Source organism: Silurus meridionalis, chromosome 1 (genome assembly GCF_014805685.1).
Source record: "Silurus meridionalis isolate SWU-2019-XX chromosome 1, ASM1480568v1, whole genome shotgun sequence".
NCBI classification, from domain to species: domain Eukaryota; kingdom Metazoa; phylum Chordata; class Actinopteri; order Siluriformes; family Siluridae; genus Silurus; species Silurus meridionalis.
In genome coordinates, this window is record NC_060884.1 from 4,575,884 (window position 1) to 4,600,556 (window position 24,673).

At 40.8% G+C, this 24,673-nt stretch overlaps 1 protein-coding gene across 1 annotated transcript; it reads left to right on the forward strand.

The window, feature by feature from the left end:
- The first annotated feature begins 4,328 nt into the window (after positions 1-4,328).
- On the forward strand, positions 4,329-18,983 carry tab1 (TGF-beta activated kinase 1/MAP3K7 binding protein 1). The gene is made up of 11 exons (XM_046850055.1): positions 4,329-4,484; positions 5,835-5,965; positions 6,118-6,268; positions 8,261-8,347; positions 8,869-9,007; positions 11,419-11,535; positions 11,652-11,763; positions 13,803-13,947; positions 14,753-14,960; positions 17,210-17,363; positions 18,515-18,983. The coding sequence occupies exons 1-11, from the start codon at positions 4,452-4,454 to the stop codon at positions 18,726-18,728; spliced, it is 1,491 nt and encodes a 496-aa protein (XP_046706011.1). The 5' UTR covers positions 4,329-4,451; the 3' UTR covers positions 18,729-18,983.
- Positions 18,984-24,673: the final 5,690 nt, after the last annotated feature.

Sequence of the window (24,673 nt, forward strand, 5' to 3'; positions counted from 1 at the left end):
ACACACCTTTTATGACGTTTCCAGAAATCACCATGCATTTGACAAGTTCAGCCATCTAGACTGTTTAATTTGGCTTTTCTGGTCATCGTGTTTGAGCTTTGTTTAAGTTTAAAAGGAAGAGTAATTAAAAAAAAGGAGAACCAAGCATAGAATGAGGTTAGCTTTTAAAGAGATTTTCATACACCATGTGATTATACCAGTTTGCCTTGAACCTTCATTTTGTCTGGTGTTTTGCCAGAGTAATCAAAACCCCTCTTCTTGGGCTCCTCAAAATAGACATATTATGTTCTGCCAATAAGCAAGCACAGCAGCGAAGGCCTTGCTGAACTAATTAAGCTATTGATTGCGATCGTACTGGACATTGAAGGGAAAAGAAATGACTTGACTACAATGTTAGCTTTTTTCTGGATGCGGATGGGCTTTGCTAGCGGCATTTTACAGAAACCAGCATTTTTTTTTGGTCATAAATCCTTCATCTATTAGGCTAGCAATCAGATTGGAAGTGGATTCGCTAGTTTATTTAGAGCTTATGTTTGGAAAAACCCTAAAACTATCAGAAGCTCTTGTGTCTGGTGCTAAACACGGCACAACTATTCAATAAATGAATAGCCAAACTGTATAAAGCGACCGAGCTGAAAGGGTTTTTTTTATTATTATTTTAAAAAGCACAAGTTTGAACAAAAGCAAAGAAAAGCTAGCCAGTTTGCTAGCATTTTTAAAAATCCAAGAAATACATTTACAGGCTCAGGTGAATATGAAGGAAAGACCTTAGCTGAAAAAGGTATCACGCCATTAAAAAAAAGAACAATATGGAATCCACCAAGAAAACATGCCACACTGAAAAGCAAAAACCTTCATTGATCGATCTTGTTAAGCGCTAATTATTAAAAAATTAATAACTGAGGACTGAATACTTTAAAAAATCACAAAAAACACTGCCGCTAACACACGTGTGATCACAGGTCCTCCACATACACTCATTACCCATACAAAAGAGACGCGTGTTTTACCCTCAGAATTACCCTGTGTCTCTGCAAGTCCATTTGGTGGTCTCTTGCTGGTGATGTAAAGAAAATGGTGATCGTATGTTGTATAAATAGCTCTGTGTAATAGGGTTTTATTTATTATACAATCCAACATGTCCTGGTTTACACCACTTGATCCAACCGCCCCGTTTTGTAGCCATACTGCATCTCTACGCAAGGACCTTTGCTAACTAGCTTGCTAGCTTTTTAACAGAGTAAAGTTTGAAAGATAGATATTAAGGTTACATCTGGATGGATTAATGCAGTTGAAAAAGCACAGTACCTTACAAAGTCCTTCAAATTCATACATACAAACTAAACTGGGCAAATATTTTCCATTGAATAATTCCACACAAAATGAAAAATTCAATGATTTACCTTGAATGGCACATACTGAAATATTTTGTTGCTCTTACAACATGCAATTATTGGGACGCGTCACCTGTAAAAAGAGTTTTATCCAAACATTTATCCTACATTTTATTCAAATATATCTCAGCTATAATAGTAATTATAGTATATAGTAATTGTAGTAACAGCTCTTCATTCACCAGCTTGATTCTGTCTGTTTTCAAGAATCTCCTCTGCCTGAAGACGTATATTTATGCTTATACAAAATAACACTGGTCCATTATCAAGTGCTGATACTGGAGACTCCTTTAAAAATAGTTCACCAGTTCCTAAGTCACTCATACACTATATTTCCAAAAGTATTAGATCCCATGACCTTTCCTGCTATATGTTATTCTTTTCTAAACTGTTACCACAAAGCTAGAGGCACTCATTGTATAGAACGTCTTTAGATGGGCTTGGAAACCCAAACCTGTTCCAGCATGGCGATGCCCCTGTGCACAAATTGAGCTCCTAGAAGATCTGGTTTACATGCTTTAGAGAGGAAGATCTTGAGTGGCCTGCTATAGAGCTCTGATCTCATTCCTACTGAACACCTTTGGGATTAATTGGAACGCTGACTACACCCCAGGCCTCCTCACCTACATCAGTACCTGCCTTTCATTAATACCCTTATGGCTGATAAACACAAATATCCATTAGCACACTCCAAAATCTAGCAGAACATCTCCCCAGAAGAGTGGAGGGAATTATAAGAGCAAATTCGGACTACCTGTGGAATGCAATGCTCATAAATAACATAAGATTCTTATTACCAGGTGACCCAATACTTTTGGAAATATAGTGTATCTATAAAAAAACAACACCATATCAGAAAATTTATATAAATCTGGAGTTACTCTGTCAGCCGTTGCTTTAGTAAATGGGTTAATAATTACTGCCTTTTCTGACCAATTAGGATTGAGAATCTAAAAGGTATTTAATTGAATGGATTTGGTTTGTTTCTGTTTTAAAAGGGGGTGGATGGGGATAAGGGTGATGGGGATTGTCTAGCAGATAGTAATATGTGCAGTATAGGGTTCTTTTGTACTTATTTATCTTCATAGATTGCTACTGATTTGTTTATTTTGAAGACATTTACTGGAAGACATTTTAAGGCTGTAATCATGTTTTAAAACCAGCCATTAGTTAAATAGGATCCACATGTAGCCATTATTTTTTATATAAACCCATAAGCAAATGCAAATAGTCTATAAAAGTTATGTATAGAAATCGTTCATTTTTCTGTGCTAGTGGAGCTTATATATATGACGGAGAATAAACAATCGTTTTTTTCCCGACAGACAATATTTTTTTGCTTGATGTGTCTGAAGGAATTGATGCTTTGCTCCGATGTCATTTCATACAACAGTATATATGTAAATCTGTAATTGAATATAAAACTTTATTTTAAAAATATTACATTGTGAAAAGTAAACGAAACTCTGATGTCCTCTGATGTCCATCCATTTACGTGAACGTCTCTCTCTCTCCCTCTGATTTTCTTCCTGAATTCACATTCAGAAAATACAATTTTTATTTTGGAATATTGCCTATTATGTGAATCTATTTCAAACAGTTGGCAGATGAAACTATATAGCTATGTAGGAGTGTGTGATTTTCTCTGTGTTATTCTAGATAGCTACAGAAAAATAAAAGGCAAACGAGTCTGTTGAGTTCTACCGTTTTTGATGTAATGGATTTTATGTATATATGAAGAAAATAAAGAAGTATGTTAACCCAAGGAACTTGTGTTTGACTTGTGTTTATGATGAGACGCAAACATTTACAGTTGTTCAATCTACTTTCACACTATTTTCGACATTCATGCTTAATTTCTTTTCCATGCATATCATATTTTGATGTCATATTTAAATTCTGGAAGGTGAGAGGATGCCTGAGGAATGGAGAAGAAGTGTGCTGGTACCGATCTTTAAGCATAAGGGAGATGTGCAGACCTACTACAGGGGAATTAAGTTGATCAGTCACACCATGAAGTTATGGGAAAGAGTAGTGGAAGCCAGGCTGAGAGAAGAGGTGACCATCTGTGAGCAACAGTATGGTTTCATGCCGAGGAAGAGCACCACAGACGCATTATTTGCTTTAAGAATGTTGATGGAGAGGTATAGAGAAGGAGCGAAGGAATTGCATTGTGTATTTGTGGATTTAGAGAAAGCGTACGACAGAGTGCCGAGAGAGGCGTTGTGGTATTGTATGAGGAAGTCAGGTGTGTCAAAGAAGTATGTGAGGGTGGTGCAGGACATATATGAGGACAGTGTGACGGCAGTGAAGTGTGCAGTAGGAAAGAGAGACTGGTTTAGGGTGAAGGTTGGACTGCATCAAGGATTGGCCCTGAGCCCTTTCCTGTTTGCAGTGGTGATGGACAGGTTGATGGACGATGTCAGACAGGAGTCTCCCTGGACTATGATGTTTGCAGATGATATTGTGATTTGTGGTTAGAGTAGTGAGCAGGTTGAGAAGAGCCTGGAGAGGTGGAGATATGCGCTGGAGAGAAGGGGAATGAAAGTCAGTATGAGTAAGACAGAGTACATGTGTGTACAGGATTTGAAATGAGTTTATTAGAGGGACAGCCCATGTAGGATGTTTTGGAGACAAGGTGAGGGAGGCGAGATTGAGATGGTTTGGACATGTGCAGAGAAGGGACATGAACTATATTGGTAGAAGAATGCTGAGGATGGAGCCACCAGGTAGGAAAAAAAGAGGAAGGCCAAGGAGGAGGTTCATGGATGTGGTGAGGGAAGACATGCAGGTAGTTGGTGTGAAAAAGGCAGATGTAAAGGACAGGGTGGTATGGAGACGGGTGATCCGCTTTGGCGACCCCTATTGGAAGCAGCCGAAAGAAGAAGAAGAAGACACTGAAAGGCCTCCTGTTGCTTTGGTTTCTCACAAAGCGGTGTGGTCGCTTTAGCACGAGCACGAGCACGAGCACAGGCACGAGCATGAGCCCCGGACCCGAGGATTGCCGAACGCTCCCGAGTCTTTACGAAATCCTAAAAGTCCCGTTTCCGCTTCAAGATGGCGGCGTCGCGTAAGCCTCTGATGCATAGTGTAAGAGAATAATTATGCCACTTTTATTCATTTTCTCCTCTTCCTACCGTTGCAATTATTTATAATTGTAGCTTCTCAATCTGATTTTGACGCTGTCAGAATATAAACGTTATCTCTAGCGGAAGTGTAATACTTGTATAGTTAGCCTGCTAGCATTTAAATGTCTAAATAATACCCTGTTTAATTTGCTGTACGGATTTAATTGCTGTTATAATTGTTACAAATATATTTATAATTGTCATGCTATAGATTCGAGTGTATAACTTTAAAACATACGGAATACTGCCTTGTTTCTGAACATACCGTGTGGTTCCTGGGAACAAATTAGCGTTGCTAACTTTTGTGGGTTGGGGCCCAAATGGCTGTAAAACTCCCTATCAAAGTGCACTACAAAGAGCATGAACGAATAGGTTCTGCGCCCTTTCAAGTGCACTACCTGTACTCATTGTTGTGATTTGGGATTTATAGCATTATCCTTGTATTTCTTAGCCCATCTAATCCACCAAGAAGTCCTAAAACCTTCTTGAAAAGTAAATAAACCGACAAATTAGTGTTATAAATACGATTAATAAAATTTTAAGGTCCAGAATTTGGTTAGACACCCATAATTCTGTGAACATGAACAGTATGGATGTGTTAGGGGAGGCTCTGGATGTTTTTACACGTTTGTATCATATACATTGTACCAGTCAAAAGTTTGGAGACCTTCTTCTTCAGTAGTTTTTCTTTGTATTATTTTCATTGTTGTTCATTTGTGAGATTTCTTTCATTCATAATGTTCTTTAGACCTTCAGTTGTCTTGTGCAGGAAAAAGGGTGAGTACTGAGTCAGAGCCCTATTACTTCTACTTCAACTACTGTTTAAATTCAGACTATGGCAAGAAACAATCAGTTTAGTGAAGAAAAAATACTCGTTTTTAAAGAAATGAAGGTCAGTCAATCGGAAAGATCTCAAGAACTTTACATGTATCCCCAAGTGCAGTCTCCAAAGCCATCAAATGCTCTGATGACAAGGGCTCTTATGAGGACTGTCCCAGGAATGAAAGACCAAGAGCTACCTCTGCTGCAGCGGATACATTTATTAAAATGTACAGTCTTGGAAACTGGCGATTTACCTAAATGCTTCTCCGAATTTATATTTCGATAGACAGTTTTCAGAAACCAAGAAACCATTACTTCAGAAGAACAACAGTCAGAAGCGATTTGAGATTTTAGAGACTTCATCATTGTGCCTTAGAATGTACTTCATTGGCGTGGGTTTTTGAAACTCTAACCGCTGCAGATGGTATAAATGCCACTCATTTTGAAATGTATTAACGCCATGTTCTGGTCTTCATGCTGTGGGTTTTAGCACCAGAGCTGGACAGATGACCTGCCCATGTGCCAGCTGTGTGGTGTGGGGACAGCACCAAACTGTGTTTACAGCCCAGATGGCAAAAGCACCCAGATGCACCCTAATGAGGACTGCCACTTCCACTTCAGGTGAGCTCTGAAACATTAAACTGCATCTCCTGTGATCAAGTGGTCAAACGGCTTCAGATTCGGCAACTCGGCTCGGTTGCCCCTGTCTCTCTTGTCTCCTTAATACCATGCATGTGGAAGATGAATTCAGTCCCTTTCGTTTTTTCCAACAGTACCGAGTTCTGTTTTCTGTATGGGGTGTTTAATGGTTACGATGGCAGCCGAGTGGCCAATTTCATGTCCCAGTGTCTGACTGCAGAGCTTCTTCTAGGCCAGCTCAACTCCAATCACTCTGACTCAGACGTCCGGCGTCTCCTCTTACAGGTACCTGGCTTTTTTTAATCATTGGAGCTTCACTACTGCTGCCTACTCGAGCCGATTCATTCACAGTCACACAATAATGATCACAAGCTAGGTTTGATTTCCCTGGTTAACTAAACTGTTTCTTTTGTTGATTTAATGTGTTTTTTTTTTTTGTTTTTTTTAATAAAAATTGTCCAGGATAAGAAAAAGGTTTAGAAGCAGCACAAAGTGTATTAGGCGCTCACTCGGTGTTAGTTGGACAACAGGTCACTCTGTTAGTAAGCCATTCTTTTGTTGAGTAAATCAGTTGGACAAGAAGTTAGTTTGTAAGTCATGCAGCAGGTTAGATAGTAAGTAGGTAGTTAGTTTAGACAAAAAAGTTAGTTGATCTCTCAGACTTTTAGTAGTTGAATGGTATGTCTGCGGGTGTAATAGTCAGGTCAGATAGTCAGGCAGTCAGTTTCATCACTAAGTTGCTCATTTATTCAGTAGGACATTTAAGTTGCTAGGTCAGTTTGTTGAACAGTAAGTCAGTTACTTAAATAGTAAGTCAGTTAGTTGGGATGTAGTTTGGCTTGTTGGACAGTAAGTCAGTTAGTTGGACTGTAGTTTGGATTGTTGGACTGTTGGTCAGTTAGTTGGACTGTTGATCAGTTAGTTGGACTATAAGTCAGTTAGTTGGACTGTAGTTTGGATTGTTGGACAGTAAGTCAGTTAGTTGGACTGTAGTTTGGATTGTTGGACTGTTGGTCAGTTAGTTGGACAGTAAGTCAGTTAGTTGGACTGTAGTTTGGGTTGTTGGACTGTTGGTTGGTTAATTGGACTGTTGGTCAGTTAGTTGGACTGTTGGTCAGTTAGTTGGACTGTAGTTTGGTTTGTTAGACTGTAAGTCAGTTAGTTGGACTGTAGTTTGGGTTGTTGGACTGTTGGTTGGTTAGTTGGACTGTCGGTCAGTTAGTTGGACTGTTGGTCAGTTAGTTGGACTGTTGGTCAATTACTTGAATAGTAAGTCAGTTAGTTGGACTGTAGTTTGGATTGTTGGACAGTAAGTCAGTTAGTTGGATGTAGTTTGGATTGTTGGACAGTAAGTCAGTCAGTTGGACTGTTGGTCAGTTACTTGAATAGTAAGTCAGTTATTTAAATAGTAAGTCAGTTAGTTGGACTGTAGTTTGAATTGTTGGACAGTAAGTCAGTTAGTTGGACTGTAGTTTGAATTGTTGGACAGTAAGTCAGTTAGATGGAAAGGTAAGTCAGTTGAATATTAGGTCAGTTAGTTGATTATTGTGGGAAACAGCAATAGAGTTGGTCAGTAAATTGATCAGTATGTGTATATCAGCCGTTCAGTACGACTGTGGGGCAGTTAGGTAGTCAGTCATTCCAGTCAGTCATTTCATATGCCGAAAAGATTTTGGGTCAGTAAATCTGATGTTCTATAGGTCAATCAGTACATCAGCTGGTCTGTCAGTAAGTTTGATTTAGTAGGTCAGTCAATAAGTCAACCATTAATTCAGTCAATTTTTCAGTGACTCTGTAAATTATTATTTTTTTTATATACATAGATAACAGTTAAACTAGATGCATGTTGCAATAGTGTATAATTAATTAAAGCGTAATGTTTATTTTTTTCAGCCTTTATTACATAAAGATAATTAGTATTGTTTGGTGTAGATAAGGTGAATCAGAGCTGTTACAATTTATACTTCAGTAAACATTGTGTTGATTTAGAAAAAGAAAGCACATGTACATGAATCATTTCCATCTTCGGATTTGCTTTACTATATCACAGAGGCAACACTTAGTAAGCCCTAATAGGGAACTTTCTTATACTGACATGCCTTCACACAAAAAATGGACACTTCTGTGCAGTCCTATTGACTCTTCGAATGTTTTCAAAATGACTTCTTGTGTATGTAGCGGTTAAATGAAATGACGTTGTAATAGATGTCACTTACGGTTATTCGGTTTAAATTAATTTTGTGTTTTCTTCCATTTGTTTCTATCGGTGTCTTCAAGGCTTTTGATGTGGTGGAGAAGAGTTACTTTGAGACCATCGATGACGCACTTGCAGAAAAGGCCAACCTTCAATCGCAACTCCCAGAGGCAAGAACACTCACAAAACACACACACACACACACACACACACACACACTCACGGACGGCAAAGAGAATGGTTACAGCAGCGTCTTTCAAGGTCCCCCATAGAAAACGAATTCATGAATAGAAAATTCCTTTTGTCGGTCCCGAGCATGAGAACATCATGATTAAAGCACAACACACTGTAGAACAGCAGAGGTCACAGCAAAGCCAGGTACTGAAATACAAAAGAAAAAATTTGTCATGCTTTATGATTCAACACCGAATAAAGGAAGGAGAAGCACAAATCTTTTTTTCTGATATTTGTGTAGTTTTACACACTGGTGAATTTAAATACACAGATTTAATTCTTTACATTTTGTAATCCATAATGATTTATTCCACTAGTAGAGATGCACGAATCATTGCGTTGGTTCTTGATTTTTTTTTTTTTTCTATTATCAGTAGATAATTGAGGAATTTGAGCATTTGGCTGTACTGTGTTGAAAGAGCATTTAAGTCATGCAGTTCCTTTCTTTGTTCTGCAGGGGGCGTTGTTTCACCAGCTTTCTCCTCAGAGTCAAAAGATTGCGGAGCGGCTGAAGACTCTGGAGCAGGATGTGTCTGGCGGAGCCACGGCTGTTGTTGCTCTCATTCTAAACAACAAGCTGTACATCGCTAATGTGGGTACGTACACACACACACACATACACACACACACGCACGCATCAGTTTTATTTTTATTTTTTTCATTTGTCCACCCCTTTTTGTTTTTCTTCACGTCTGAAAAAAGCTGCAAGACATTTATATTATTTACAAGTTAAACATACACTATATGGACAAAATTATAGGGACACCAGAGTTTTTTTTTAGCCATATGTGCTTCTTGCCCACATTCTTACCATCGTGCTGTAGTCACACAATCGTATAGGATGCCCCCGGAGGCTAACCCGAACCTGTTCCAGCATGGCAATGCCCATTTTCATGAAGATCTGGTTTATCAGGTTTAAATAACATTAATCCATGTTAGTACTAAATATAGATATAAATACCAAAGTACACCATGGATTTAAGTTCCTAAATTCAGCATTTTTATTAGGTCGTTGGTCACGTATTAAACTAGCGGTATGTCATATCCCTTACACCTCCAGGTGGCTTGATGTAATGTTCTCCTGCGGGAAATGTACATAAATGCCATTCAGCTCTCGATCCGATCTCCTTCCGTTAGTGCTGCTGTCTGTTCAGACATTGCTTTGTTTCCCCTCAAGATACAAACACAACACACACACGCGCGCGCGCACACAGACCTTTTGCCTTTTTCTTGCGAGTTTGACATTAAAATGCCTAATTTCTCTGTTTTGCATGCGGGTTTGACTTTCTAAAAAGGTCAAGCTGTGGTCGAAGCGGCACATCGCCCTAGGTTAGGTTGTCTCGGAAAAAGCTGAGACAGATATGGTAATGCAGTTGATGAAAGAAAACATTTTTTTTGGTCTTTTCCATCTGAAGGGAAAGAGAACCATTATTGTAGAGGAGAATATGAGCAAACACGGCGCAGTCGTGGAGCGAGCAGAACGTTTTTTTTTTTTAGCGTATTTCATATTTTCGTGAGTTTCGTTTGCTTCAAGACGACCCGTGGATGACATCAAGCTTGTGATGCCTTTTCTGGCTTGCACTTGTATTTCACTTGTTGGACCTTTTGGTCAGACTCGTTTTCAGGAGGTGAAATGCATGTCCGGTTGGGTTACGGTCTGGTGGTTGATTTGGCCGGTTTAAATCTATAATTATTATATACATAAGCAGTAAATATAAGGGGCCATGCAAGTTCGATCCATAACATTATCTCCACCATGCTTGTTCTGATGACCTCAGATGATTTGGATCATGAGCAGATCCTTTCTTTCTCCACTTTTCCACGTTACCGTCACTCAGTTTATGAGGTGGTGTCAAAAGATTTAGAGAATAGCCCTGTTTATAAGGAAGTACTTTATTTATCTATGTTTATACACCATCACCTTGAAAATTAGTCCCCTTGCACAGCAATGGATCCTTTGCAATAGTGTCAAAAAAGATCATCTTCGGAAAGAGGTCGAAGCCAAGTAGGTTCGGAAGTGAGATCATGTTTTTGGCAACAAACTCACGTCAAAGTGCACACGTGGTCAGAATATCAGACGTGGTAATAGATTAGCACCAGTTGCACTGCTTCCGTTGTACCCAGGACGAGGTCTTTTGGCACACTGATCTATGAAGGTCGGTGCTCCCTGTGACTGTGCCGTTTGTTGAGAAAGCTATTCATGATACTTTTCTATACCATTGCGTAAGCTTTTTTCGAAACGTTTGTGGATCATTTCTGTATTTTTTTGCAAATTCCGGTCCACCCTTCTGATTTTTCTGCTGATTAGAACGTTGCAGCTTATTGTATCGCCTCTGTGTTTTCTTTGAATGGCGGATTGTGATGGCCTTCACCTCTGCCCTGACCTGTAGAGGACGTTGGTGATGTCACTGACTTTACAGCTTTCTCATTGTTTCATTTCAACATCTGCTGTCATTTTGGCTGACCTTTTCGATGTCTGAGTGCTTTCTTTTATTTTCCAGAACAGTCCGAATTGTTGCATTGGTTTCGCACGTGCTAAAAAATCTCCACTAAAATGGCTTTCTGTTCTCCCATCCAGCTGTCGGGTCTTCATGATGATGTTTTTTTGCAGTCTTTACATGCAGATCAAGAGAAGACATTCAGGGTTCCCACGCATTTTGGAAAATCATGAAAGATTATGGAATTTGATTTGAGTGATTTTCAGGCAATAACAAGAAAATGTGAAAGCGCTGTTAATATTGTCTGGATGCAGTGTGTGTGTGTGTGCGTGCGTGTTTGTTGGTGTGAGATAAGTCTTAATTTACATTTTAATGGTCTTAAAAAGTCTTAAATTTGACTTGGTGAAACCTGCAGAAACCCTGAATTATTTGCATAGTCATTTACATTCTTTTGACTGATTAACTCATCTGCAGTGAAATCAGACTGAGTAATATACTGGTGTGTGTGTGTGTGTGTGTGTGTGTGTGTGTGTGTGTGTGTGTGTGTGTGTGTTTGGGGTACTGCTCAGGCACGAATCGAGCTCTGCTGTGCAAGTACACCAGTGACCGTCAGAATCAGGTGATTCAGATCGGACGAGCCCACACAATCGATAATGAAGATGAGCTGGCCAGACTTGCTCAGCTAGGTGAGTACGGTGTGTGGGCTGTCATCTTTTCCTCTGTCATGGTTAGATAAAACTCTTTCTTAGAGAAATATTCCCCCCACCCCACCCCCTCTCTTTCCCTTTTCCTCTCTTCTCAGGCCTGGACCCAAATCGGCTCAGACAGGTGGGGATAATCGCAGGTCAGAGCAGTCTGAGGCGGATTGGAGACTACAAGGTGAAATTCAGCTACACAGACATCGATGTCCTGAGGTGGGTTCAAAAGGAAGTAAATGCACCATAATCTTTCAGATTTTGACACATCTTTCGCAATTCTGTTTGCGCAGAGCTAAAATCAGCCCTCGTTTTCATTTCATTAAAGTCGGAGACATTTTATTTAGCATTTATACCCGTCTCACTGCAACTCTGAATTCCATTTGCTCTGTATTTGTGCTTTGCATAAACACTAAAGTGGAAATTGAATTAAGGTTCAGGTTTTTGATTAAGTGATAACATTCCCAATACATTCGGCCTGAAGCAAACCGGTGGGTTCTGTTGGTCATGACAATCATTTTTGTTTATAAATTGGAAACAATTGAAACTCATCAGCTAGAGACACCTGGCAAGATATTTACATGTTTCACAACTTCTATTATTATTAGTCCCCGAGATTGTATCAAAAAGTTTCGAGACTAACGGTTCCAACTGGTGCTATTTTGACGTCTGCGGTTTAATGGACGGCAAGTTAGAAGAACGAGCAAACGTTATATTCTGTGTGAGACTGGGCAAATCTGCCACAGAGGCGGTTAACATGACACACAATGCATACAATGGTGCAACGAGTCGTCCGAGGTGTTTTAAGTGGCACACTCGCTTCAAGTGAGAACATCACTGGAAGAGATCAGGAAGACCTTCAACGAGTTTAACTGCCGAGAATGGCAAAATCATTTAGCAACTTGTGCATGATGATTGTTGGATCACCGAAACATTCCACATCACCTCACTTCCGCACACACCCTACTCGCCAGATTCGGCTCCTGCGGACTTCACCCTCTTCCTGAAGATGTAGATCCAGTTTAGTGGTCGGCGCTTTTTTTTTTTGTTTGTTTTTTGACACATAGAATACTTCCAGGACACATCCCAGAAGTGTCAGGAACGCCGGGAGCGCTGTATCGCCATGCAAGGGGACTATTTTGAAGGGGATCTTGTGTAAGCATAATGTACTTTCTTGTAAACAAAGCTAGTTTTGAAACTTTTTGATACCACCTCGTATTAATTGGGCCTCAAAATCTCAGCTTTGAAAAAGAAAAATTTAAGATTTCATTATACACCAACCAAAAAAATTTGACTTTATTTCCGTCATGGTATGTGAATGTGTTAGAGCCAAATTCACACCAGATCTTTTCACACAAAATCTTTTCCCACCCACTGATTTCCTCACGCATATGTCTGTAAATGCTAATCAGCTCACTCACAGCAGATTTATATTTAGTGAAGCCCTCAAAAACCACACAGAACTGAATCCTTCCAGCAATGCAGCTCACCCAAAGCAGAGCACCCGCAGCCATAGACATCTACTAAGTCGTTCTATTATATTATTTGTACTATAAATTGAGAGCTAGTCTCCATTTTCCATCATTTGTCATGATGGGACTACTTTTGAATCACTAATTATTTGAGGTCTCATTAAATTCACATGTGCATTTGAAATAAATAAGACTTTACCGTTTCGTCTTGACAGGCAATCCATATTTAAAAATCGCAGCAACCTCGTGAATGATTTATGAGTGCATTTGTTCATATCCAGCCTAAAAAACGAGGCCCAGTGTTTGATTCAGCATGTACCTGTTCATTGTCTTTCCATATTTCTGTCTCTGTATACACCAGACTGTTTCCGTTTCTTCTCGCTTTCAGTCTCTTGGATTGTGCCTGCGTCTCCATCTAAGGGGCCTTCCTGTCTCTCTCTCTCTCTCTCTCTCTCTCTCTCTCTGTCTCTGTCTCTGTCTCTCCCTTTCCTCATGGTCTGTTATCCACCTTGTCTGTTTGACTGCTGTCCAGTTGGACAATTACAGCATTACTCCTCTCGTCCATGACATTAACCTGCTCAGCCAAACCTCCGTTTCCTGCCTTCCGGATGCCACAGGCATGCAAAGGATGTTGCTGTTTTTAATTCAAGACCTCTCTTGCACACACACGCACACACACACACACACACACACACACTTGTACAAAGTGCACAATTGAGCAGCATTGAATAGCTGCATCCGGTGGCTAAACCTGACGGTTTGCTTATTCCACACGTCCATTATTAGTGCTGCCAAGAGCAAGCCGATCATCGCCGAGCCCGAGATTCACGGCGGTCAGACGCTGGATGGAGTCACCGGCTTCCTGTTGCTAATGTCAGAGGGGCTCATTAAGGCCCTTGAGACCGCCCACGGACCCGAGCAAGCCAATCAGGTGTGTTTTATTAGTAATTCCTACAAACTGATTTCATTTCGATCGATGTACCCGTCCTTGTGTCCACAATTTTTGATCACGGTTCAAAATTAGTGCTTCGCAATACTTACTCTTTTCTCGTGTGTGCCGATTTTTGACTGTGGTACAGTCTGACGTTATGACAAAACCGAGATCTTACAGTGTGACATGGTGCTCACCACAGTCTTCACAAGCACCAATCACAAAGGACTATTTAAAAAATCACACAGTGTGAGCCTGGCTAACACTACATTGGTATGCAACTTGGCAAACAGACAAATAGCTGGTACTTTCCTGAATATGTACTTTCATTCAATGCAAGTGCACTTGATTGAAAGCAGTTCATAGAGTGAGACAGATGTATGTGCTACAACGTGCCTAAATAGAGCGATTACAATCGCAAACTTTCCCATTTCGATCTTCCAGTAAAATAAAGAAGTCTGGAAAAATCAGTGTTTCACAACTCTGTGGATGAAACGACGCAAGATTCTTACCTTTGATTAGAGTGGATTTTTCCAGGAATAGAAAAGACTTCAATAGGATTTTTCTTTATTGTTCGTCATCATTGTTAATGGCGCAATGTGCAAAGCACACAGACAACATGAAGTGTTGCATCGAGTAGCTGTGAAAGGTGAAGAAACCGGTGACCTGCTTTAGTAAATATGTCAAAAAAGAAAGGATAAAATGAATAAGGAAAAGATGCAGGGATGCTGTTGGGTCACTGGTTTACTATAACTTGACCCCGATGCCGCTGATGGACTCCATGTCCCATAATTCCTGCCTCCAGGAGATGGTTGCTATGGTGTCGGCAGAGTTGGCCCAACAGGGCAACGTGGAGGCGGTGGCCCAGTCGGTGGTGGAGCGCGTGAAGCGGCTTCATTATGACGCCTACGACAAACAGAGAGCGGTGCAGTGTTCACGCCACGAGGACATGACCCTGCTCATTCGCACCATTAATTACCCTCTATCAGACGGCTCACTTACTCCAACACAAGGTAAACATACCCTGCTCTTTGCCCCTTTCTCCCTACGTGTGTGTGTGTGTGTCTGAGTGCGCGTGTCGGGTCTCTCGGTGTCATATTTACCCGTGTATTCCGGCGCAAGTTTCTTTCCAAATGTTTGCGGTATTTAAAAGTTAGCTCTATACACAATATTTTGTTATGTTCTGGTTGACAACACGGCGTCATCGACCCGCGAGCTAGCCAAAGGACCCTGACGCAACGAGCCAGCTGTCGCGTTCCACGTTTTGTGCCGTGTGTCATTGGCGCCGGCCCGAGAACACATTCAATCAGCACGGGCCAGTGGGAGATACATTCCTGTGGTTGGATGAAAACAAAGCAAGCACAAAGTAGCTCAGTTTTTCAGTTCCAGCTGAGATATATCTTAACATATATCAAATTTTAGTTGTGTTAGAACGGCAGATTGATTGGCTCACATGATCGTCAGGTTTAAAGACCTATAAACCTGGCAGGATTATATATATAAAATATAATATAAATCTTTGCTGATTTGTTGTAATTCAGCCACATTGGAGGCTTTTCGGTTTAAAGGCGTTTTTCTCATTCAGGATCAAGGGGCGTTAGTATTGATGCAGCGGTGCAGTCAGCATTTCAATTCAACTCAAAGGTTTTCAGTAGGTTTGAGGTCAGAGCTCTTTAGAAGGCCTTTTAAGATCACTCCATCCTATGCAAAGCGTATTTTCATGGAGCCGGCTTTGTCGTATTGTCATGCTGGAACAGGTTTGGTTGAAGGTACTGAATGCAACTGCATGCAAAAATTATTCTTTCTAACTTTGCAGAAAAATGTGCATACAGACAGCTGATCTGTCTCGCTCCGAGTTTCATCTATTACATGCATTTGCTGGTTTGTACGGCTTCCTGTTTCAGAACCTGCACCGCTTCCTGTAGCATCGCTTTAGCACCCTTCCCCCTTAATGTTTTTTTATAATCAGAGAGCAGTAACATAATTGTGAGCAGTGGATTAATAAGGGCAGCATTAGATCAGCATTTAAAGTTTTGCACCAGTGACTGCAAGGTTGAGGTCAAATCCCAGAAGTGTTTCTGCATTGCATTTTATTAAAAAAAAAAAAAAAAAAAAAATGAATGTAGGAAAATTAGTTTGTACAGCTCAAGAACATTTCACTCTCATGATATTAAACATAAACGTTAGATGTTTGTTTTTTTTTTTTTACTTTTTTTTTACTTTTTTTTATTGAACGGCTTCAAATTGTGCAAATGTATTGCAGCACCGCTTCCTCTTGCATCAATATTTTTTATGATTATGATCTAACATTACAGAAAATGCGTTACGCCGCCCACAAGGAGAAGCCAATCGGCTAATGAATCCGGAGTGACTGACAGTTGCATGGGTTTCGAGGTAGAAACCTTACAAGGGTTTAACCACTAGAATCTTTTGTGTTCAGCCTGAAATGATTTGCTTTTCAGATAGAACAGGATGAAGCCGTTGAATCGTATTGATAGCAGAAGGACTCGGATTAATAAAGAAAAAGACGATTATGTCAGTGTGTATAACGGCCCTAATTCAGAGATGCTTTTTCTCACCGCATTTGTTTTTGTATTTGAGTTACTGCAGTTATTACTGCATTAGTGTGTGCACCAGATTTCCTTGGTCAAAGTCTTTGGACATGACATCTTGATGTTTTTCTGCACTGCACCGCTGCGACGTGATTGGCCGATAAAAAAATTGCAAGAATGTTCCTAATAAACTGGCAGATGAACCCCCCCTCCTCATTAATGCAGAATGATTTTGTTTGGTTACTAAATATAGCGATAGGAAACTACAGTGTGCAGATTGTATAGTGTGTAAAAATCAATACCGAGAGAACGAGCGATCGTTGAGAGTGAATAGTTGCAGCACCCTCATATATCATACCCGTCTTTATTTAAGACCCTCTGCCTACTTTCACACTCTCAGTCTCTCTCTCTGTCTATCTCTATCTCTCTGCCTCACTTATCTGCCATCTATTTCATTTCTCTGTTATTACCCCAACCTTTTTCTCCTTGCCCTTGTTCTGTCTGTCTTTTTTAATGGCTTTTCTCTCCTCTCTTCACCTCGCCCCCCCCACCCCCATTTCCTCTTTGGCTTTTCTTTTCTTTTATTCTATATTCCATCATTCTTTTTTTCAATGATATCTACAATGTTTTTGTATTAACACCCTATTCCTCTACACTTCTCCGTCTTTCTCTCACTCCAACACTTCTTTTTTTTTTTTTTTCCCCCTCAGGTGGCCGTATCTACCCTGTCTCTGTGCCCTATTCAAACAACCAGAGCACCAGTAAGACGAGTGTGACCCTCTCTTTGGTCATGCCAACACAGGGCACGCTTACCAACGGGACCAACACCGCTTCCACGCTGGAAGGAGGCACCCCCACCCCTGGGTATGTATTTCAGCCCCACCCCTTTTTCATCCCCCTTCATGCTCAGTCTTTAGTCCAGGTTTCCATTAAAGTTTCTATGAATATTTTAAAAGGTCCTCGTAGCGGCGTTTGCTGGATGTTTTTCCGTGTGCTCGTATCCGTGTCAAGGCGCACCTGTGCCTTTCTCCAGAGGCACACGAGTATTAATTAGAAGTCTACTTCCATTCATTTCCTGTCTTTATTTTATATTGCAATTAAGCGCGCTGTTCTCCTTTGAGGAAGTTCGTCGCTGCATTGCTCATTGACACGTTACAGCCATGGTAGAAGCACACGCCGCACGTTCTACAAGCTGTTCTTCAGAAGTCTACTATTTAAATGTAAATGGATTGAATCAAGCCTGTTCAACTCTCGTTGCTGTATGTGTTGTGTTTAATCAACCATCCCCCCCCCCCTATTTATTCAATTCAACTCAAACAAAATATTTATTTATTTTTTGTATAGAGCTTTTTTTCTATGGGTATTGTCTCAAAGCAGCTTTACACAGATAAAGCATATGAGTTTGTACAAAAGAATGTTGCTTAGCGGCTTTAAGGATCTTTAGACTGTGGATTTGGAACCATCTCCAGCTGCACGGAGCACCATCCAGAGGTAGGGCGTCAGGATGAACCAGGCAGATCTGATGAGAAGAAAGGACAGGAACAGTGGTCACTGGAACCTCAGAGGCATGTTTGCTCTACAAGCAGAGAGTAAATAAAGATTAAGCATTCTCATTGTTCGAGACACTATACGGTGTAATCAGGGGTGTAAGTGGGGACTCCAGCAAGACTATATGCTATAACAGCAGATATAAAAGAGCGAACCAAAATAGCAACACAGACATGAGGAACCTCTGGGATAAAAGACAGCCTGCCACACCACCTCCTTTATTGCTCTGTTTAACAACAATTACTGATTTATTAAATCATTTATTAATGAGAATTCAACAGCACTGAGGTATACTCTAATACAAATCATAAATCTTTCTCCGCACGTTAATTAGTGCAGTTCAATAATTGTTAAACATTTACACACAAACAGCCGATAACCTAATAGTTCCTTCTAATAGGTCTCCTGTAGTAGACATGCACATTTTACAGCCCATCATAAGGCTTTTATGTGTCTCCTGTGTCCAGGCAAAGTCCCACGGCGACGCTGCAGTCCACCAACACGCGCACTCAGAGCTCCAGCTCCAGCTCGGGCGACGGCAGCCTGTTCAGACAGCGCGCGAGTCAGGCGGCACAGCCAGACGAGACGGGTCGCGTGCCTCCTTACGTCGACTTCACCCAGTTCTATCAGATGTGGGGCACGGAGCACAGCGAAGGAACCAGAGGTCCGGGACCTCAGTGAGAGATCGAGGAGGGACAATTGGAGAACAAGGCCGCTTCCAGCAGTACTGACATGTAGAATAGATTGTATCAGCATGCAGTTACACTGAATTCCAATTTGCTGCCTTCTGCAAGGACTTTATCAAGGCCAGAGCGTTTGATAGCCGCATTCTGCAGGAAAGACGCTGGGATTCGCAGTGTCTGCCTTGTGCATTGTTCAATTACAGCTCAGATTTCATTGGGCAAGTAAATGCAAAATATATTATTATTATTATTATTCTTATTATTATTATTATTAATAGATATTCATAGAATATCATCATACTGGTGTAAGTTATTAAGGATATTAAGCCTAATGTGACTTCCAGGGAAAAAAAATCTACCATTAGGGTGAGTCACAAACCGTATAAACTCCATAAAGTGGAGTAATATGGCATTGGTCATCCCACAATTCTCAATCTCTGAAGTTTTGCTAAGTAAAAGCAATATGGCTGTTTTGCAAAAGTAAACTACAGCATCCAGATGGAACATATCACTTCGTTACTGGAGGGAACATCGAAATAACTTTATAAGCATACCGGCTTCATACAATACGAAAGTGTATCGCGACCCGTCCGATCCTGATATCTCGTTCCATCGCCCAGCTCAAAATCGGGACACAAACACACTGCTATTTGAACTGCTCCTCTTCTTTTTTTTTTTACGCTGTATCGGTTCAAACCTCAGTCCGGTTGCTGAAAACGTGCACGCTAACGTCGCGCACAGAGCTGCGTCCTTTAAAGACTTTCACCAGCTGAAGATCCAAAAGGAAATTTCCTATATTGTATCTTATTTAATTTTTTGTTGTTGTTAGAAAGATGGGATCAGGCCTCAACACTCCACAGCACATATCAAGGGACCCATTTTCCATCATTTGGCCGAGCTGATGTTCTATTACCAGACTCTAGAGACTGACATTAAGCAAAATCGATACGTCATCGAGTAACGATGAAAATGTTGTCGTTTTTGCGGCTGTCTGAACGTCACGAGGTACTCGGAAGTATTTCCAGCTGTGTCTTTACCTAATACGCTTATTACAATGCTTTTCTATTTCTGTTTGTTATGCCATGTTAATCCCTGCTTTGCCCTCTATTTTTTTCTTTAACGTCGGGTATGCTGGGCGGCATTAATCAGTGGACGTTGGAGAGAAATATACTGTACACTTGTTATGACTGGAGGATAAGATTGTTTCGGCTTGTATCATGTTTTGGGGTTATCGTTTTTGCACAGTGTTGCAAATACTCTGTATTTAATAGGTAGTAGGTCATATTCAAGATCGCGTGCCGCAAATCCTTGAAAATAATCCTTGGTTTGTTCAGCAGTACTCTGGTCCAATACGTTCTTCGAAATGACATTCGACTACATTGCAACCACTGTGAAAAAAAACTTAACACTATGGAACACTACAGGAAGAGTCGTTTTTTTTTGTCATTTTTTATTTCTTTCCCACTCCGTCAGGTTTCAGTTCCCAAAATGTAGCCTCAGATTCTGACCGACAAATAGAAGGATGTGGTCTTCTGCTGTTTCTCGGTTGTGCCCCGAGAGACTTTTCTGCACATCACGGATGTAAAGAGGTATTAATGAAATGCATGACCCTTTGGAGCCCTGTGGTGTATACAATTGCTCTGCTAAATGACTGGTCAGATTAGGCATGTTCATCGCTCAATTCTGAAGGCCCAAAAACTGCCTAAGATGCTGGAAGTTCCTCAGGGTAGACCTTTGGCGACGGATTGCCTCAGGAAGAAGGGGATCTATGGCTTGTTGCATTAGAAAAATCTGGTGCTCCTGGATTAGCTGGCTCTGTGGAACCTTCTTCCTCTTGAAACTCAGTGGCCCCAGAAACAGTGGGTGCAGTGGAACCTGAAGTTACCCAAGTTCTCCACACATTTCTACTTACTAGTTATTTGAGTTAGTCTTCCAGCTCAATATTATCAGATCTCTTTCAGCTACAAAGGCGTTCATGCTCACAGAATTTGGTAGGATTTGTTCGTTAGTTCTATAAGCAGCTTATGATGGTAGTGTTCTGAACATTTAGGCAATTTAAAAGCAAATACAAAATCCATACATTTACGATTATTACTAATTACTAATTAATACTGCTGTACAAACTGGGTCCACTTTGCTTTTATTAAGCTGTGTGTGTGTGTGTATATATGTATATATACATATATACCAGTAATTTTATATTCTACTCACCTATTAAATACAGTAGCATATTGTCGAATAGAGTAATGGGGTTCTGTCTGTTTGTTTCTAGTGCCTTGCTGAAATAAAATATAAAAGTCTAGATGCAGTTTTTCTTTCACTGAAATGGTATTTTTGCCAATGTAAAGCACAGGTTTTATTGAGCTGTAGCTCATTGGTACATTTACTGGTAAAAAGTTTCGCTTCTGTATAGATTGAGGATCTTCCACAAGTGGAAGTGTACTTGGGAAAGAAACCCGAGACAGTTTTTTTTTTTTTGTTTGTGGTATTTTTTTAAGGTGATTTCCAGACGGAGCATTCCTCACAATTATATATATTTATTTGCCAAAAGATTTCTCTCACTTCACCGGACACATCAATTTGCCTATAATTAGTTTTAAACCAAGCAATCTTGATTTGAGGAAGTGGATTGCTTGATATTTATTTGTTTTTCAGTGTACCACAAGAGTCTTCCAAAACAGAGTCCAGGCTAAATAAGGCTTTGGCACGATACAGAAAAGAACCAGGTTGCTTTCGAGTCGTTTTACTTTACACTATACTACACAATAATACTTAATATAGCAACGGGAAAAAAAAAATCCAACCCAAACAGAAACCCATCATTTTCAATCAGTACAATTGACGGGTAACATGAAGTTGAAAGTCCCAGTTTTTGGAAAATCCGATTTTATCCTAATTATCATAATTTATAAGAAATGTCATATTTAGGGACTTCAAAAAGCTTTAAGGGGGAATAAAAATGGATGTGAACTAAAAAAAGTACACTTGGATGAAAAGAGACTGTAGACAAGTGTGTGTGTAGTGTCTGTACTCTTAGCTATGTTGTATTTTTCAAAGTAAATAAGACCTTCAGTTCTGTCCAGGCGTCAGACAGGACACATGGAAAGAAGCATCCAGGTTAATCATGTTAAAATGCTACTAAGGCAGAACACTGTACTCGTGATTTTGAGGTATCTCATGACTCACAATATTAGATTGTACCTCACTCACACATTCCACTACGCGAACATGCCAGACACAAGCGCCTCTAATTACAGTTTTGTTTGAGCAGACCCGCTCGCTCTCGGCACCTCTCCTGCACGTTAAAGAGAAACAGCAGATAAAGTGCACTCTAATGGCCTTACAAGAACTCTAATAGTGGCCAGCCATATGGGAATTTTGTGAACTGACAGGCCGAACCTGCAGGCTACCACACTAATAATCTTAGAAGCTGGAGAACGTCTGGTGTACACAACGCTTGATTAGAAACAGGACGTTTTGTGCAGAAGTCATTCATCAGCTGCACACTGACATGTTAGACACTTCGGCTGATGGAGCACAGAAATGCCCTGTTTCCGAGCTCTTTTTTTAACTCCGTGTCTGGGCGTAGAGGTCGAAGGATGGACCAATACACATGGGACAGTGATACACAGTGTCAGTCTTTACATCAGTCAACACCTACACAATGTCCACTCTGTACGTCAGTCAACACCTACACAATGTCCACTAAGTATATCAGTAAACACCTACACAATGTCCACTCTGTACATCAGTAAACACGGACACAATGTCCACTATGTACGTCAGTAAACACCTACACAATGTCCACTCTGTACATCAGTAAACACGGACACAATGTCCACTCTGTACGTCAGTAAACACCTACACAATGTCCACTAAGTACGTCAGTAAACACCTACACAATGTCCACTCTGTACATCAGTAAACACGGACACAATGTCCACTCTGTACGTCAGTAAACACCTACACAATGTCCACTAAGTACGTCAGTAAACACCTACACAATGTCCACTCCGTACGTCAGTAAACACCTACACAATGTCCACTCCGTACATCAGTAAACACCTACGCAATGTCTACTCCGTACATTAAAACACCTGTGCAATGTCCACTCCGTACATCAGTAAACACCTACACAATGTCCACTCCGTACGTCAGTAAACACCTACACAATGTCCACTCCGTACGTCAGTAAACACCTACACAATGCCTACTCCGTACGTCAGTAAACACCTACACAATGCCTACTCCGTACATCAGTAAACACCTACACAATGTCCACTCCGTACATCAGTAAACACCTACACAATGTCCTCTCCGTACATTGAAACTCCTACGCAATGTTCACTCTATACATCAGTAAACACCTACGCTATGTCCACTCCGTACATTAAAACACCTACGCAATGTCCACCTCCGTACATCAGTAAACACCAACACAATGTCCACTCCGTACATCAGTAAACACCTACACAATGTCCACTCCGTACATCAGTGAACACCTACACAATGTCCACTCCATACATCAGTAAACACCTACGCAATGTCCACTCCACATCAGTAAACACCTACGCAATGTCCACTCTGTACATCAGTGAACACCTACACAATGTCCACTCCGTACGTCAGTAAACACATACACAATGTCCACTCTGTACGTCAGTAAACACATACACAATGTCCACTCCGTACATCAGTAAACACCTACACAATGTCCACTCTGTACGTCAGTCAACACCTACACAATGTCCACTCTGTACATCAGTAAACACGGACACAATGTCCACTCTGTACGTCAGTAAACACCTACACAATGTCCACTAAGTACGTCAGTAAACACCTACACAATGTCCACTCCGTACATCAGTAAACACCTACACAATGTCCTCTCCGTACATTGAAACTCCTACGCAATGTTCACTCCATACATCAGTAAACACCTACGCTATGTCCACTCTGTACATCAATAGACACCTACACAATGTCCACTCCGTACATCAGTAAACAACTATGCAATGTCCACTCCGACATCAGTAAACACCTACGCAATGTCCACTCCGTACATTAAAACACCTGTGCAATGTCCACTCCGTACATCAGTAAACACCTACGCTATGTCCACTCTGTACATCAATAGACACCTACACAATGTCCACTCCGTACATCAGTAAACAACTATGCAATGTCCACTCCGTACATCAGTAAACACCTACGCAATGTCCACTCCGTACATTAAAACACCTGTGCAATGTCCACTCCGTACATCAGTAAACACCTACACAATGTCCACTCCGTACGTCAGTAAACACATACACAATGTCCACTCTGTACGTCAGTAAACACATACACAATGTCCACTCCGTACATCAGTAAACACCTACACAATGTCCACTCTGTACGTCAGTCAACACCTACACAATGTCCACTCTGTACGTCAGTCAACACCTACACAATGTCCACTCTGTACATCAGTAAACACGGACACAATGTCCACTCTGTACGTCAGTAAACACCTACACAATGTCCACTAAGTACGTCAGTAAACACCTACACAATGTCCACTCCGTACATCAGTAAACACCTACACAATGTCCTCTCCGTACATTGAAACTCCTACGCAATGTTCACTCCATACATCAGTAAACACCTACGCTATGTCCACTCTGTACATCAATAGACACCTACACAATGTCCACTCCGTACATCAATAGACACCTACACAATCTCCACTCTGTACGTCAGTCAACACCTACACAATGTCCACTCTGTACGTCAGTCAACACCTACACAATGTCCACTCTGTACGTCAGTCAACACCTACACAATGTCCACTCTGTACATCAGTAAACACGGACACAATGTCCACTCTGTACGTCAGTAAACACCTACACAATGTCCACTAAGTACGTCAGTAAACACCTACACAATGTCCACTCCGTACAT